Source organism: Pempheris klunzingeri, chromosome 18 (genome assembly GCF_042242105.1).
Source record: "Pempheris klunzingeri isolate RE-2024b chromosome 18, fPemKlu1.hap1, whole genome shotgun sequence".
Lineage (NCBI taxonomy): Eukaryota > Metazoa > Chordata > Actinopteri > Acropomatiformes > Pempheridae > Pempheris > Pempheris klunzingeri.
The window spans coordinates 18,061,176-18,079,544 of record NC_092029.1 but is presented as its reverse complement, the minus strand read 5'-3'; the positions used below and the strand labels follow the sequence as shown (position 1 = coordinate 18,079,544).

Sequence of the window (18,369 nt, the reverse complement as noted above, 5' to 3'; positions counted from 1 at the left end):
TTGTGCTAAAAGGAAATAGTTAATGGACAGCATTTATATGCACATGCATTTCTAGCACTTCTATCCAAAGCGCTTTATGGTGTTATTCTGATTCACCCACTCTCACACACACTTGCATACCAAAGACAGTGAATCTTAAATTACCCATAATTAATGCATTCTTAAAACCTGGTGTGTGCTTTTACTGACATAATTATATGTAATATATAATTATATACCTAAATAGTGTACATATTATACTATATATATTTATTATACGTAACTTTTACACTCTCTTGTTCTCTCTATATGAATTCTTTTGATGCATTGTTTATTAATCAGTTCAACGTCCTTGTGAAGTAACTGCTTTACTGATGCAACTTCCCCCTCTGGGATCAATAAAGCTCTACATTATCCAATATCCCTGCAGGCTATGGATAATCAGAAAATCCCCCCAAAAAATGCTATATTAAAAAGGATGTGTTCTTTAGGTTCACGTTGGTCATGTGGCTGTGTTTTAGAGAGCAGCAAAAACCTGGAAGATAGAAGCCAGAGTGAAATAACAAATAAAATTTGAGATGTTTTGCAAACTTCAGTGTCTTTTTTCTCTAACTTTTTTTTCTCATTCATGGTTTGATATTTATTTTATTCTACCGATACTGGATGTTCCATGCAGACCAATAAAGAATGAAACTGAACTCAAATCAAATCTGCTTTGCTATGAAAGCTTAATATATAGAATTTGTTGTGTTCATGGCAAAACCACACACTCAGATCGTGTTGGTTTAAGGCACGTCTACTATTGCCTCAAATGAACATGCTAAGACTTGACTTATTGATAGTAAACTGCTACATTTAGCACATTTAGCGACCCGCAGGGAGCCACAGAGTGTACGTTTTTCAGTTTAATCCATCAGGCTGGGTGGTAAAGGAACAGAGCATCTTGTTCCTTTCACTTGGCTTCTGGATGTTAATAGAAGAGGGCTGACTGACAGGCACAGACACAGTGAGTGAGTCAGCAAGGCTCCTAACAAGTCAAAGCTATTGTGATTCAGAAAGCCTTTAAAGAGGCAAAGCAAAGCACAGCAGCCACATGAGCATTGCATACAAAACCACGACACATATGTGACTTAGATATTATTAAATTCTTCTTAATTATTGTCATTTTTAGAGTAGAATAGTACAGCAGTAACCTTAACTTGTAGTGCAGCCCTACCTTTTAAATCTTAACTCAAAACTAAGGATAGGTTCATTTTAGAGGAATTTTTCACTCCCTTCTCACTTGTTATGTCTCTTCTTCATAAATGTAGAAATACACACACACACACACCCCAGCTTATTTCTCTCTTATCCAGAGAAATCCTTTCATCAGCCTTTCAATGCTGGGTAATCAAAGTATAAAGAACCATGTCAGTCTGCTATTGCCAGAGGCTGAAGCGTGTGTATGTGTGTGTGCTGTCAGCAGGTGCTAATCCAATACCATGTGCTTCCCCGCTGATGTTAAGTAATATGGAAAAAATATCAATCTCACCTCAGGCCGAATGTGTGAGACTGCTCATGATGAAACAGGGAATGAATCTTCGCATCTGAATTCACAGCAATCAGCCTGTCAATCAAATCCTGTGGAGTAAAATAAGAGGATGTGAAAAAGAATGCAGCAGTTATTGTGCAAAGGAAAAACAGGGTGGATATTTACGACGTGTTAGGTGAAAAATGTACATCAGCCTCAGTGTGTTGGGGGGTTTAGGAGGAGGCCTTTGCAAGGTAAAACAAATGCGTGGGTGGTGGTTGAGGGCAAAATAAAAAGTGCAAACATGCCCTCAAATGGCTGAAAAAGGCATTGCATGAAGTCTGGACGACATAGTGTGGAAAACACTCACAGGAATCGAGGTTGGCATCTCTCTCAGGGTGTATTCACTCTTATTTGCTAGTGGCTGCTGGCCCAGCAGCTCCCACACCGATTGGGAAGAGGAGAGCAGGTTGACCAAAGACAGGAAGGACTGCAGAGAAAGAAAGAAAGAAAGAAAGACAAACTCAGATGATTTCAAAGATGAGTGATTGCGCATGATTTTCATAAATATTTAATCTACCTTTATTGAATTTATATTGTAATTTGTATTTATTTGTATTTGTATTAATTGTTTGTGTTCATTTTAATGTGGTTTCCTGTAAGTGTGTCTACTGTGTAACAGATATACCTTCGTCAAAGAATTGGTTTTGAAGACTAGCTATAAATGCAGTGGTACTTGTTTGACTACATTAGTCAAACGGTATGTATCCATATAGAAATAAACCTTTAAATGAAATACAGACATTTGGGAGATAGCACAATACAGCAAAAACATGATGGCTCAACTACGCAGTTGATGTTGATATCAAGGAATTCTGTGTATTTTGTCCGCTATGAAAATTTCAAATCGATGCAAACGCAAAGTGAACACAAAAAAAGTATGTCATGGAAATAAAAAGATGCCGACTGCATGTGAGTAGTTACGCCATGAAATTACATCTGAACATGTGGACAGAATAGCCTGAAGAACACAAAAGGTCCTCCTTCTCCCATCACTAGATCAAGGAGAAGAGGGAAATACATGGAAATCAAAAGAAATACAATGATGTCCACACACGTAAACCCACTCAAGCATACATGAAAGTCAGGTTTTAAAAAAAAATTCTATTAAGCAGCTTGAAAGGAACAACAAAGACTTTAACAACTGCAGTGATTGTAGAAATATATAAAGGCATGCTTTTCTGAGGTAGAAATCTCCATCCTTTTATCTGCTTCTGCTTGTTTGATGTTTCAAAAGGTCTATTAAAGTCTTTGCCTGTTTTATTGTCTGGCTGCTTGTGTTTTAATGTATTCCAACACTCAAATGAATCCAACACATTGAGCAAATCTAAACTCACAAGAGGTGAAAATGCTATCGATTCCCCTTACCATACAACTTCTAATTTGCCAAAAATGCTGGTGCAATACATCTGTGCTACACATTTAGTCTCACAGAGGTAAAAGCACAAAACGTCATCACGTGAATTTGACACATGAAACACAAACTGATACATGAAACACAAACTGAGTTTTAGGGCTCTGACTGGGATGGAGTTGAGTGTCTGATTGTATGTATGTAACTTGGCAGCTGACCCACTGATAAGGCATGCTGACCACCAGTGGTAGGGCACAGTTCACACCTCGCTGGCTGTCCGTATTCACTTGGCTAGTTTCACTGAGGGGGACGACTTGGCTCCTGTCAGTGGCCAGCATCAGACACATACTCACATACAGACACACACCAGAGCTTCAAATGAGAATTTGAGCCTGAACCTAAAAATTCTGCCTCAAGTTGTACTGAATCTAAAAAATGCATCCTTATGCAAGGAGGAATCCGTCATGATTTAAAACATAGACAGAACAGAGAGTAAGCTATGACTGCTGTCCTGTTTGAGAGAAAGTGGGACTGAACATGTTTAGGTCCAAGATCAATCAATTCACATACAATACCTTGAGGCAGCTCCTGTCTATGGGGTCCATGGGTGTGGGTTTGGGACGGACCACCCTTACATCTTCACTGCCACACTCAAGAACAGACCATAGCTCTACGACCAGTGCCCGGACAAAACCTGCAACACAACATCGAGCCAGTGGTTTCAATATGATTAGTATCAAAAAAAGAGAGGTTGGAATTACAAGATGCTATTTGGCTGGACTGCAATTGAGATTTTCAGCATTAGAGTTCTAATATTTTATCATGCAGACTGATCAGACTGATGCTTTTATCTTTCATTTTGTAATACATTCAGTGATCAAAAATAAGGATGATTCAGATATTATGATACTGAAAAAAAAACATTTGGTATTTTAGCCTTTGTTGACTGGAGTCAGTGGAGACAGACAGGAAACATGGAGGGAGCAAGAGGGAAAGTGAACGTAGCAAAGGTCCCCAGCCAGACTCAAACCATAGAAATTGAGATTATGCAGTGTACCTCTCAACTATTCAGCCATCCAAAATATTACAATTTGACAATTCCAAATCTACAATTCAATTTTACACTTACACACCAATAAATTACATTGGTTGTATGCCTCCCTTCCAACTAGCAATAATATGTGCCTGATACGTGGAATGTACTCACATATGATTTACTGCGCTTCTTGTAAATGTGCCTGTGAAACAGACATTCAAATCTGACTTAAATTTCTTTTCAGACCGCTCGTCAAATCGTAAGCCTTCCAAACACTTTCCTGTCACAATTTGACAAAGGAATTTTGCTTCCTGGGCTGCTTAATGCCTTTTTTATGTTGACTAGGCAAAAACAACTTGCAATACAAGCCTTAAGCACTGCAGCTGATACGTGTTTGTTCATGTGAATAAGGGCTTTAATACCTGAACTATGCAGAGCCACCACCCCTGGAGCGGTTGCTGCCACCTGTGTCACCATGACCCCATATCCAAACTTCTCACAGCGGCTCACCTGCAGAAAACACAGACAAAAACCCCATTATCTGAAAAAATTGTTTTGTTTTGTTTTTAAAGTTTTTTTTAAATGCAATGAAATGAGCACCAGTACTAGATAGACAAATAAAGGATACATGTTGGAAAAAAAAAGAAAGAGGGGCTTGAATTTACAGCAAACTGAGCCTTGTTACAGAATTAAAAGGAGAATTGTAAATTTTGTATTTGCAATTCAGCATGCAAACTCCACATTGACACTGCTAGAGTCCTGAAAAGGCACCACATAATGCAGTTTAGTACACCGAGGAGAAATTAAATTGCAAATTGATTTTTGAGTGTACAGGCCCTTCATTAATTACAACACAATGTCACAACTAAAAATAGACAAAATATAATTACATTCCATAATTAAAGCAAAATGCCAAATGAGAGAAGCAATTACAAGTGTGCGTAAACAATGGCAGTAAATTAAGCCCTCAGGGGATAAGCTAAGGTTGGCAGTAAGACCGAGTATGCGTGCGTGTGTGTCTTCAATATGAACCGTGGACAATACTATAAATGTAAGGCATATGTAGAGTCCAGAGATCAATAAATTAATTCCAATGTGGGAGTAGCCGCATTTAACAGTCTCTAGGCTAGTGGTGAATACTAAACAGTTCAGAAAATATGACTGTGGCCTTGAGGAGGAGCAGGAGCAACATTTTCTGCAGAATGAATTAAGGGATAGCGATGACATAGGCCAACAGAATGAATAAAGGTTTTTAAGATAGATGATGTTCTGCAGCACAGGGCTATAGAGTACAAAAGCTGAGAAACAATGTATGCGTGGATATTTTATTGCATTTCAAAATTTATATTTTTGCAGGGTCTAATGATCACCTTTTACTCCTTTTTGTCTCATCATCATCTCCAAGCCAAATGAGAACTACATTTTAATCCAATGTAAATAACTGTACTTGATGTAACAGTCTGTGTATAATGACTTTTTCTTGTGGCGTCATTGTTTATTGTATTGTAACTCAAGTCTTGGCAAAGAATAGTTTGTGCAGCATAATATTACTTTGGCACACTGGCGCCATCAAAAAGGATTAAAAAGCGAGCCACTGCCAAAGTTAATTCTTCCAGGGCTTCCATAAAGGTGATGAAACAGTTGAACTGAACTATATCAACATCAGCACTTATCAGCACTTCTCTACTAAAGTCCAGTGCTTTGGAAAAGTCACGCTATTTTCTAAATATAAAGGTGGTGCCTTGACTTATCTGACTGGCATGCACTGTAACTTGGTATCTGCTACCACTGCTTTCACAGCTGAATTATTCTGGTGACATCTGGAGATCTTTAGTATAAGTATTTTATATCAATGGTTGCAAACTCAGTACTTGTTGGATTGCAGGATTGGAAACCAGGTAGAGATGGGAATAAGTAGCGACGCTCCCTCAGAACCACAGTTGAGGTGCCCTGGAGCAAATCACTTGATCCCCAAACTGCCACAAACTGCAGTTGGATTAGACAGCTTCCAGATCTGTGTAGGTGTGTATGTGTGGAGCAGGGCATTGCTGTAAAAGCATTTTGGCTCCATGAGCTTACAGTCTTAATGTAAAGGTTGGAAAAAACTACTAAATGTGGGCATTCTACAGCAACACTCATGGAAAACTGGTTACGAAGATATACAAGTAGTGGTGAAGTTGGCAAAATGTTATGATGGAAAAGGCTGAACACATCCAAAGTTATACTTTTGTAGCACTGTAAGCTGCAATGTTTGTTATTACCTGTAGTTTTTTAGTGAAGCGAGAGAACATGTAGGAGACACACTCATTAATGGCTCCTGTCTGCTGCAGAAGCAGCAGGCCCTTAGGAGTTGCAGCAAAGTTCAGCAGGCTGTCCAACAACGTCTCCTCCCAGATGAGCCTGTTTCAAAGTCAAAGAGAGAGACAGAGTAAGCTGCAGTGCTGTGCATTCACACTGCGAGACAATCTCCGCAGGTGAACAATCAGGGATAACTGCCTAATGTACAGGTGGTAAACAAGTTTCTTAGCTGAGGAATGTTGACTGCGCCTGAAGTAATTGTGGTCATATTCCCTCTTTATTGCCCCTTTATGGATTTGATTTGATTTGGTATTAATTTTTGTTGCTGCAATTTGAGAAATATTGAACATTGGGTGGTAAAGTAAAGATAATATCTTTTTTATCTTCAATCTTTCTTTTGCCAGTATTCCTCTTTTGCCTTATTTGCAACAACAGTTTTTATAGTCTTCATATGTATTATAACAACTCGTTTGTAGGCGGCACACGATTGGCCCATCTTATGCAGAGGAGGACTCAAATGGCGAATCAAACAGCCACTTTTACTGGAACCCGCACAGTACCAGAAGAAGAAAGCATGGGTTAATACCCACCGTTATGATACCTGCTATCTCAGGCTGTGAGTTTCAGGGTACTTGAATCGGCTCACACAAAGAAAGCCTGGCTTCGTAGTACACTTCTTGGGGAAGCTCCTTACATTAATTTTTGCTAGTTTCGCAACTCAACACAGTGATGCTGATAACGGGAGTTTTTTGACTTGTGAGGTCTGAACATTTAACTCATCAAAAGCATCAATCATCATATCTTGTTATGAGTTACTGCTTAAGCTATGTTTCGTGTTTTAGAACACAGACAGGCTTTCTGTGCAACTGGACTTTTAAGAACTACATATCAAGGCTGCACAAAGACAGTTTGCGTGCCTTGTGTCTCTCTTGGCAGTGAAAGTTAACGGATTGAATACGTACATCATTTGTTCCCATAAATGATGTCGCTTAAGCGAACTCCACCCAGCTCATGTTTACCAGTTTACCATCACTTTTGATCGGAGCCAGGGCCAACATGCAGTGCAAGAAATCTAGTTTGGAATACACTCGGGTATTTTGCCCTTCTGCTTCGACATATCATTTCCCGTCTTAAGAGACGTGTCCATACACAGTATCAGAAGTTAATCTGGACGGACAAGGCACAACTATTGTATCTTAGTTATGAAACCCCTCACTATTACAGCAATATTTTCGTAATCACATTGATAAGAACTTATTACATAAAGAAAATTTAATGCAGCTGCCAAACAAGTATATCTTGTACAGCCTAATTTTATGGTCCCTGGTAATAATCGACCACACTCCTTCTGAACCATAATTCAGGTCAACTTCTCAAATCTGCTGCACATACTGTCAATTAAGTGGTTGGTTGGAATGGATACAAAGGGCGGTCATTGCTAGAGCTACACATTATTTTTGTACTGGTGATTTATTTCCAATAGCTGACACAGCGCTGTCCCCAATGCACTTACAGAATGTTGGTTTGGTATTTTAATCGGTGCATTGTATTGGTGCATGCATACATACATTGGTGTTTGCATGTGTATGGCAGGGTACACCTGTCAGACAAGCACTCATCTCACATTTACACCTACTTAGAGTCACAATTTAGAGTCACCAATTAACCTAATCTGCACGTCTTTTCACTGTGGGAGGAAGGCGGAGTACCTGGAAAAAACCCATGCTAGAACATAAAAACTCCACACAGAAAGGTTCAAGGCTCAAACCCCAAACCTTTGAACCTGGAGCCTTCTTGCTGTGAGGCAACAGTGTTAACCACTGCACCACCGTGCTGCCCCCACTGGGCAATGAGTTGGGAAAACATCTTTGTGTCTTTAAATGTCCAAGCTGATTCTCTAATATCTGTATTACATTGCTGACTAATAATTCCTCAAATTCCAGAGATCTGAATAAAGCACTCAAACTGTATTTGTATCTGCATGCGTAGCCTCACGTATTCTGTAGCTCCTGGGGGGATGTTCCAGCAGTGGCTCCAGGTACTGGGGTTGGAACCCTTTCTGACAAGGAACTGGTCTGGAAACAAAGAAGCAAAAAGTGCTCATTTTTCACATCACATCACATCATGTGTATGAGTGTGTGGGCGCATCTGAAGGTCTTATTCACATCGTGCTCTAAGAAAAGTGAGAGAACAGCAGCTGCAGCATGTTTTCTTAATTCAAGATTAAATTAGTTAAAACCCACAGGCTGATATTGGACTATTCTGGAGTGTAGATATAATGTGTACATTTCATAAATCATTTAAACTTGCTGTTCTATGACTTTCACTATACTCCGTAAGTTGCTGTAGTCTTGGTCTACAATTAGCATTTCATGTTTATCTTGATATTGTAGTTCTTAATATCTATAATTGATCCTTTAATCTTTTTCAAGTTGAAATGAGCAGGATTGGTAAGTCTTAATATAGAAACCTGTATTTAAAAAATACAATATTCAAGAAATGTGCACTCCTAAAGTTTAAAATTCTAAAAAAGTTAAAAATGTATACCTGTATCTTAGTGCTTGGTGCAAGTACACTTATGACTGCTCCAAGTATTTCATTTCCCTGTGACCTAATGTGAACTAAAATCACACTACTCCTTCAGATGCCTCCTATTAACTTCAGGTGTCCATAGAGGGTGTTTATAGTTGTGTTTATAGTTGGGTGGACTGGGGTTGGTGTTGTAGTTACGCTGAGTGACCCAAGAAAAACAGATGTGGACTTGGAAACATCATACGTGCAGAGTTATAATTAATATTTAACACAAGTCAGGAGGAAGCGAGTTGGGAAATGTTGTCAACAGATGCCACAATGTCTCATGCAAGGTAATTTTTGACGTGAATGTTTTAGATAACAAAGGGGCAAGAAGTGACACGGGATTGTATGAATTACATAAATCTACCACTGAGATGTCTTCTACCGGTTAGAAGCTAGTTTCACTACCTGTCTTTTCCGAGCCTCCTCTGTTCCTGCATTGAAGCAGCAGTTGTTTTTGGTTTTGGTTGCGCATTCACCTATTTCTGTTTTCATTTTCAGATGTGCTTTTCACTTTTGATTTTCACTTCAGACTCTATTACTAAAGGTCTGGATGCCTTATCATGACAAAAGCAGTATTCTGAAAATGAAATGAAGCACATTACAATGGTTACTTTATTTCCTTCATTTGCAAGCAGTGGTGGTACTCTATCTGCTGCAGTGAATGAATGAGGAGAGAACATTGCATTCATCAAGCAAATGAAACATGACAGGAGTATTCTAGCCATTGGCACTGATCATTAGACATGGACAACCCTCCATTAGATATTCTAGAAGAAAAGATTCTAATACAAACTTTATCTTCTATCTTTTACAAGTGTCTCATGTCTTACATTTACAAAATCTGCCTATAATAAACAACCAATTCCATACAGTAATGTCAATATCATAACGCTAAATCGTTTTCTAATGTGTTCATTGTTATTGTTACATCAAACATGGTAAATCCCTTTTTTTTTTATCTGAACTCACCATTATATACCACTGAGGTCTTTTTTCAGTCTAGTCTTTAACCGCCCAGCAACTAAAGGGAAACCATTGAGTATTTGAATCACTGATGCAAAAAGATGTTCTATGCATAATAAATTAAGTGCAGGTACCTTTTTCCAGGCAGCAGCTACTGCTTTGTGCAGGCCGTAGGGTCGGAGGACCTGTAAACCCTCACAGGTGTTGTATATCTGCCTACAGACGAAGATAAAGGCTCCACATAATGTATAGGATGCGTCGGATTCACTTAGTGGTGACAGCTTTTTATCCAGCAGCCGCAGTGTGAACTGTACAATGACATGAGCAGCAAAGGTCCTGCAGAGGAGAGGGGAAACAGAGAAAGAGAAAGATACAAGAAAGACAGATTTTCATGTGTTTAATATGAGCTGTGGTGCTTAGAGAAAGACTTACACTTACACAAGTTTAAGGTTGGACAGACTGACCAAGACTGGTCAGGGTCAGACAGTTAAAACAGAATAGAAAACTAACTCTGGGCCATTGAGTGACCTTAAGTATCTTTAATAAAGCATGCTTTTTTGCTGTAATAACACTTGAGTAGATCAAAGATATAATCGTTGTGACTGACTAACCAGCAACATCTCTGGGTCTAATCTGCTCTCTGTGCAGAACCAGGTGGATTTGTTATGCAAACTTAACTTTAAATTGAAGTCTTCTTGCGGAAAAATGTAATTTATTCATTACCATCAAAAATACAAAATGACACTGTGTATTTCACCATGATTCAATCACACCGTCTCACCTCTCACTGTGGACTACGACTAGATTTTTCGCATACAAGAAGAGAGCTAATCCTCTGTCAGTGTTTGCGATGCGAGCCAGAACATCAGCGATGAGAGTCAGAGTTGGTGCCGGAGATGTTAATTTGGCCTGCAAACCGTAGAGAATAAATAGACGAGACAAAAATACCCAGCTGCTTCAGAAACAAGTAGAATCCCAGGAGCAATGAACAGATATTGACAGTTGGAACACAATCATTATCTTTGACAATGATGGAAAAATGAAAAAGTGATTATATTTTCATAAATTATTGTGTTTGATGTTTCCATATCCTGATATTTTGTGACACTGTCAGGCATCTTTGAATCTGACCATCTGACCAGTATTCTGCACCTTCCCCAGAATTTTCAAAATTCAAATCACAAGAGCTCACAGCTGAAATTGAGACTTGAGACTCCCAGTCAAACTATCTATACATAACTATTTGTATTTATAAATCTTCATTGTGTTTGTGGTATTTATACAAACGTATATATATATGGTCTATTACACTCACAACTGTGGTGAAACAAGTGTGTGTGTGTGTGTGTGTGTGTGTGAGAGACCTGCTGTCCATTGAGCAGAGCTATAACAGGAGCCAGTAGTGTCTCTATTACAGGGGTCTGGTAGAGACAGTCTTCTGCACACTCTGTCCTCTCACAGAGCATCCACAGCACCTCCATAACCAGGCCGCAGGGCGACAGGGAGTCTGAACACACAAATGGTAAATTATAACCTTTTCCAATTGAACGCTCTGTGTTTGGACTGTGTCTACATATTATTTAGCTCAACTACATGCTTGTCAATGCATCCCTTAACATTTATATGGGTTAAAACTGTCACTAAACACATTGTTCTGCTAAAATAATATTATACTATAGATAATATTTCAACAGAATGACAGAAGTCATGTTACATAATGAGTTCTTTAACGTTTGATACTTAATAAGCAGCTTTTGCTGATAATATGCTAAAAGATAAAGGATATGAGTTGTTTTTCCACCACTGTCACACTCATTCATCACTACTGGAGAGTGTACAAAAGCTTAAATCAACAAGAAATAAATAATTCAAGTTAAATGAAAATGAGACAGCTGCATTAGAACAAGTCTTGTTCTTTTTTGTGGCATTGTATTTTGACATAAATATCGCCTGACGGAGCTTTAATTAAAAATCTTCGAGCCAAGACGAACCCTGTCTCTCACACACATCTATTCATCATGCTATTCAGAATATACCCTCACACGTGGTGCAGGTGATCCTCATCATACTCCAGGTAGAATACTAATATAAATGTAAGACTGGTGCGACCCAACTCTGTGCAGCAGCCAAACGAGATGATCCTCTGACAATGTCAAGGTAGGGGACACTATTGATCACTGGCAGGAAAGTTGCTGCAGTGTAATTCATGACAATGAATAGTGCTATAAAGCAAGGTCTAGAAGGAGACAACCACAGTACTGCATGACTCGGTCCAAGGCTAAGAGATAAAAGATATGGGGTAAGGAATGCTGATACGCCTCATAGGAGGGGTCACTATGTTCCTTCACTCCCCGATTCCAAAGTCACTGTCTGGACTGAAACTAGGGAGGAAGAAGAAACTCATTGACGTGGTTTATAGCCATGTGTGAGTGTGCGGGGACTCACCTGTGTGTGATGTGTCACTGTGCGGAGGTTTGGGGTGTTGGTACATGATGTGAATCAGGATGACTACCAGGTCTGTCAGGCTGACTGGATCTGAACCAGGACATGATGAATAAGTAAATCATCCTGGTTACTGTCTAGACAGGTACAATCAAAATGGTGTGTAGTGCCGAGAAGGAAATAGGTTGAGTCCACGTCTGAAGCTTTGCCAGCCTTGAAGACAAATATCCTACTTCCTGATATTTTATACCCCAAATGATTAATCCATGAATTCATACTGTATCATATAATGTGAATGTGACATGCACATTATGTAATACGAGGACCGGTCACTAATTGTCATTATCTGTGTATTCTAGCAGCACACATTTCCTGCATTGTAAGAAAACGATGGTGAAGAAATGTAAGGAAAACTACTACCCAGTGACCACCATCAGTCTGGTGGCCTTCATATTCTGGCTATGTATTACTGAAAACAAATGTCTCCAATGTTTAAACCAGAGACATTAACAAGTGTGTGAAGTGACTGGGATCCTTGGCAAAGTGCCTAAATGGTGCACTGAATGAAATCAAAATAGAAAATAAATCTAATTTATTTTTAACTGGCTCTGTGTGTATCCATGAGAGAACACTGACTTTCTGACTATTTCAGTGAGAGTAAAGTGATAAAATATTATCAAAATCAAATTGTCACTAAGGCCTCGGATGAAACACATAACTGAATCAAATAAAAAGAAGAAAATCTTCTAAAACATGAAGAAAACATTTCAAAAAATCAGAACTGCAATGGAAACTTGTTTAGGACGCTGTCAAATATTATGACACGTGTGGGTGACAGTGTGGAGAGAGACTCGTCAAGAGGCCCCCACCCAAAGAGTGGGCCTGATGATCAATATAAACCACTCTAGCATCAATCATTTAACTGTCTCTAGACTAACTTGGAAAAAAGAAAGATTAATGATTAAATAAAACAGTGTTAAGAGCAGTGACACAGACAATGAGTCGGTTTTAATCGTCTGAATATGTATCATTCACGTAGTTACATAACTTTATCAGTGACTGAAGGAGTGGAGGAAAGAAAAATCACTGCACAGGAGGACTGGAGGGAGTGGTACCATGTGTAAAATGGCAAATTCCAACGTGAGATTACCTGTTGTAAAGACTGGAAGGATTATTTTGTTGTGAAACCACTAAGGGAGAGTTGAGAGCCTACATATATCAAAAAACTACCATCTTCAAGTCACTCATATAAACAAATGACGATTTCCTTTGAGTCCTGCAGCTGCTAGCAAATGGACAAAATACAGTACACAGCTCTTCACAGTGTTTAGACACTAAAGGTATCATTTGACATTTTGAGAATGATGCTTGATTGTTTTCTAGCAAAGAGCTAGATAAAGATATTGTTACTTCTATCATCTTGATATAGAGCTACATGTGTAGCCAGCGGCCATTAGCTTAATCTTGGCTATGTGCTGGAACAAACAGCTATAAACACTGTTTACAGAACAGTCTTGTATTGTACCTTTGCGCTTCCTCACTTTGATGGGAAAAAGCTTTCTCCCATTTGTGTAGATGAGAAGTTTCCCCAGGACACACAGCGAGTGGGCAAAGAAGGCGTATTCAAGCTCTTTTCCTGTGTAAACACTCCTCTGTGCAGAACCTAAAACATGAATAAGAATTAGACTTGAATAAGACTTTGGCTGTAATCAGATTTCCAGTTTCCATGAGGTCAAAATATTGTTGATATTATCAAAGATGCTGGAAGGAGGAAAAACAAAGAAAAACAGGAGGAAGAAGGCAAAGGAAATGTATGTATCTATTCAATGGCTTTCTCACAGTTTACAACTGACGCAAAATATATACTGAAATTTAGGGGAGGCTGAAGTGGCAATATTCTAACATGCTGACCACCATTCATAAAACCATGATGAGTGCTCTTGTTGCGCCGTGCTGGAGTGCTGACAGTTTAAAGACATTTCATATATAAAGCGTCTGCATTAGAATCAGACTGACAAATGAAAAAACCTTGCAGTGCCTCTGGGGTGCAGAAAATCAAAAAGAAGAAGCACAGCTCAATAAACTCTTCTTTTACGAGGAGTGTATCAGTGATGGGAGAGTTGGCGTATCTCCACTCATCCAACACAAGGTCAGTCTGAAATAGCCAGCTGGCTTACAGGAGATAACGCACACGTTGACATTCCCTTACACCCCATCTCCCACTGTATTCACCCTGATTTATTGAATTGTTACAATTAAATGTGCATTTTATCATCAGTCTACACTGTAGATCTAAAGGATAAAGTTATGATGTTATCCTGATTATTTCAGAAGCGCAGTAACTTTGTTTTTCTTGGCTAATGATACACCACTTTCATCACTCTCCAAACGAGAGGAACGAGACAGTACTCTTCCTCGCAGTTAAATAGAGGTTCCGTTTCAACCTTGGGCACATCAGTGTGACAAAATAATCCTAACTCAAAAAGGTTCCCCTCTGTTTTTTTTCAAGCAGTTTCAATGACATTTCAGCTGTAGCTACAACCTGGAGATCAGAGGAGCTGCAGAAGATGTGTTGTGTATCTACCACACTAAAATAGCAGGTGGAGCCAACTGAGACACTTCCTATGAAGCCAGAGGCAGAAATAACTTTCACCGACAGTGGCTTCGCTAATGAAGTATCTGTCTTAAAGGAGAACTTTTACCTAATTTTTCACAGGCTACTTGCTCCAAATACTGAAGGACATCGAGGACAGACAGAACTACTACTATGGCAAAATGACAAGGGTCTGATATATTACTCTTTGCCAATAAAAATGGATAAGAGATACAGTAAAAAGGATTTGTTGTACCAGAGTGGTGCCAGGCAACAGAACCCAATCCTAAGTCTTCTGTTTGTGTATTTGTTTTGGAATGCTAGCTGTCAGATGTATGTAACGTCACTGGTGCACATGCCTGTGTGTCTTTCCTGCTTTACCTTTAGCTTAATCATTTATTTAGTCATGTCTTCCACAGCGAGTTCATTTTTCAGCCTCCCATCATCCCCCACTCTCCATCACTCTCAGTTTTTTCTGTCTACTTTACCTTTTGTTTCTCATTTTTCATTCTCATTTCTTCTTTCTACTGTTTTTCTCTGCATTCCTCGGTTTTAATGACAGCAGGGACAGCATGTGTGCAGTAAGGAAACTGTCTAGTCTAGGTGCAAATACATTTAACACCCACAGGCCTCAGATGAAGCATTACTTTCTCATTAGGCTTTCACAGTAGTTCAGCCTGAGTGTATTATTTTCTGCTTTGTTTCACGGCACACATTAAATCAGCATTACTGCAAATGTGATGATGTTTACCATAGAGACTGAGACTCAAATAGTATTCAAATATGCCAGAAAAAGTATAGAAACCTCTTGAAGAATTTGTGAGTTTAGGGACTGCTTTACTTACCACTGTTCTGCTGCTCCGCTGACTCCAGATTAGTTGTTTTATTTGAGAAACGCTCACATGATTCACTGTAATGGATACATTGCTGAAGGGCTGCTACAATCTGAAAAAGTAAAAAGGCAGCGCATGTTATTGTTGTTGCTGCAAACAGCTGAATGAAATGACAACTACTAATCTCATGTGCCACATTTAGATGCTTCTGTGAACAGACCTAAAAAAACAGGCTTACTGAAGAATTCAGTCAGAATGTCAATGCAGCCTCTTCTTATACAACCTCTCAATCAAGAGTTTTAAGACTAGACTTTGCTATTTCCATCTAAATCTGAGCACACTGGGGAATTTCAATGCACTGCAATGCAAGAGTAGTTCAGGCTTCTTGTGTTTTTCAAGAATTATTGACATTTGCTTTAGAGAACTTTTCAGGGCGCCACAGTAGTCCACAGTAATCCTCTACAGTCGGAATACGAGTTCAGAGGGAGGTTTAAGATTAAACAATCAATTCTTAAATGTCAAAGTAACTCATGCCCCTTTGTCTCTCACACGCACTATTACACATCCCACAGATACATGGGTGGGGGCGAGCCGCCCGCCGCCAACAGCTGACAGGCATCGACCACTGAGTCCTAGACCATAGCATCATGAATTGAAAAGACCCCCCCTCCCCATCCCCAGTCCCCCTCTAGAAGTGATGACTATGTATTCGAAGGAGTGTCAGCCACAGAGCGCAGAAATGAAGGATGGGTTTACTCTGATTATTAAAACAGCTATTTACTGACGGAAAAAGAGCTTATTCAATCACATTATTTACTGCCCAGATAACACATTTTTTAGTGTAACAGCAAACACATGATGATTTAAATAGTAATTAATATCCAACATACACACATACACATACAACAAGTACAGTTAAGTATAAGCACAGGTAAGGTTAAGTATGGGTGAGAATTTCACTGCAGGCATCAGTTGAATGCAACTCATCTTTTGGAGATTCCTTACACTTCTCACCATCTGTTTTCATTTTGAATACACATACACTGGTACATATTCCTTGCTGGAAACTGGTGAGCATCCTTCTCAGAGTGTAATTACAAATGTACTTTTGTAGTTCTACAAACCTGAAAACATAGCAGGGTTCAGACCAGATTTGTGCCTTTCCCTAATTTATACAGAAATGTAAATGCACTCAACAATGCAAAGGTTTCTGGTGCCTTAATTCAGTTGTGGGTTCGGATGCCTTCTGGAAAGTCTTTTCCTGCTTGTTTGGTTGGTTGTTTTCTCTGTGGTGTCAGACTTCTCAGACGTACAAAGGAGTTAGAAGTATTGATTAGTGAGTGAATCACTCACCAGAGACTTGTATTTTCTCTCCAGGAGTCTGAGAACCACAGTCCTACTGTAGTATCCATGCTGAGAGAGGGAGAGGTAGACAGATCAGAATTGACAAGAGATAGATAAGAATATATGAGACAGAGAACAATATGAACAAAAGACAGAGCGATAAAGACATTGTGAAGCAGCACATGAAGACAATAGTGCATACACAGAAGGATCTGCACTAATCATTTGCAATACACACCATCCACTTTTTAAACCAGGTAGCTTTAATATCCAGTAAGGACAGTAGGTGAATGGGTTCCAGGGCTTTCTCTGTCCCTGGAGAGGCTGAGCCAAGTTCATGATGGAAGGACAGCAGGGAGAAGGTGCTCTCTATAACTTCTTCCATATATCTAAAGCAGAGCAGAAAGAAGACCAGTGCAAATGTACTGCACAAATACCAAATTCTATGTTTCTATAAATTGCAGTGCAGGATATCTGGTATTAAGTGCTTTTATTTTTGTATTTCATTATTACATTGTCATAATTCAATCGGTGGCATCGGAGTTAGTGAGTGATGGATGTAGAGACACACATGTGGAGATAGACCAGCCAACCCTGGCAACATACTGGGGTAAAAACTCACTTCTCAGGATGGCGGATCCAAAAGGTTGTCACCTCCTTTTGAAAGTCATTCATCAAACGAATCTGAGGCAAATCAGGAGGAGAGAAAGCTGTAACGTGTTTGTATGGTGATACGCAAAAACTGTAAGACAAGAGATGTTGTACCTGTTTGAGAAGACGACTGATCTCAGGTCTGTTGATGTCGATGGCCGCTGAGCCAGTTGGAAAGCTTAACTTGTGAGACAGAAACCCCGACTCCACACTTTTAGCTGCACATCAAAAGTTAGTAATAGTTATTATAAAATCACTCATTACATGCATGATAATATTGATGATCATATAGATAATGAAGCATATACAAAATACATGTATCATGCACATTTTCAGTTTAACAATTAAAAGTTACAAAAGCAAAACTCTGCACAGTGACGCCTTTGAATTATTTATTCATTGAGAACAATCCAGAGGTTTCTCCCGTCAGTGAGATTGATAGCAGACATTCAGCATGGCCTACCCAAGCTGGTGTAGATCTCTCGTGTCACATTTAGTGGAGAGGAGGAAAAGCTTTTGGCAAAGAACTGCAAAACATTATCCTGATGGAGTTGAGGGGGGAGACATAAGTTATCAGTATGCACACACACACAGACAATCATATATATACTGTATATATAAAATCAATGATACATAAATGTTGAATTATTAGAAAATATAATGAGAGGAAATTAAACAAGATTATCACTAAAAAGATTTGCAGCCTCTGCTGAGAGAGTGGCGTGCATA

General features: G+C 39.2%; 1 protein-coding gene across 1 annotated transcript in view; it reads right to left on the bottom strand.

Annotated features, from left to right (window-relative positions):
• tbc1d32 (TBC1 domain family, member 32) overlaps positions 1-18,369 on the bottom strand; it is a 62,759-nt gene that overhangs the window by 39,960 nt on the left and 4,430 nt on the right. Inside the window, exons 6-22 of the mRNA XM_070849449.1 lie at positions 18,104-18,182; positions 17,755-17,858; positions 17,612-17,673; positions 17,228-17,378; positions 16,999-17,058; positions 15,658-15,757; positions 13,745-13,882; positions 12,223-12,312; positions 11,142-11,284; positions 10,559-10,686; positions 9,912-10,113; positions 8,233-8,312; positions 6,201-6,339; positions 4,362-4,449; positions 3,479-3,597; positions 1,860-1,979; positions 1,511-1,599 (exon numbers count right to left, since the gene is read on the bottom strand). Coding sequence (XP_070705550.1) covers positions 1,511-1,599; positions 1,860-1,979; positions 3,479-3,597; positions 4,362-4,449; positions 6,201-6,339; positions 8,233-8,312; positions 9,912-10,113; positions 10,559-10,686; positions 11,142-11,284; positions 12,223-12,312; positions 13,745-13,882; positions 15,658-15,757; positions 16,999-17,058; positions 17,228-17,378; positions 17,612-17,673; positions 17,755-17,858; positions 18,104-18,182 — 1,892 coding nt within the window. The remainder of the gene's footprint in view (positions 1-1,510; positions 1,600-1,859; positions 1,980-3,478; positions 3,598-4,361; positions 4,450-6,200; positions 6,340-8,232; positions 8,313-9,911; positions 10,114-10,558; positions 10,687-11,141; positions 11,285-12,222; positions 12,313-13,744; positions 13,883-15,657; positions 15,758-16,998; positions 17,059-17,227; positions 17,379-17,611; positions 17,674-17,754; positions 17,859-18,103; positions 18,183-18,369) is intronic.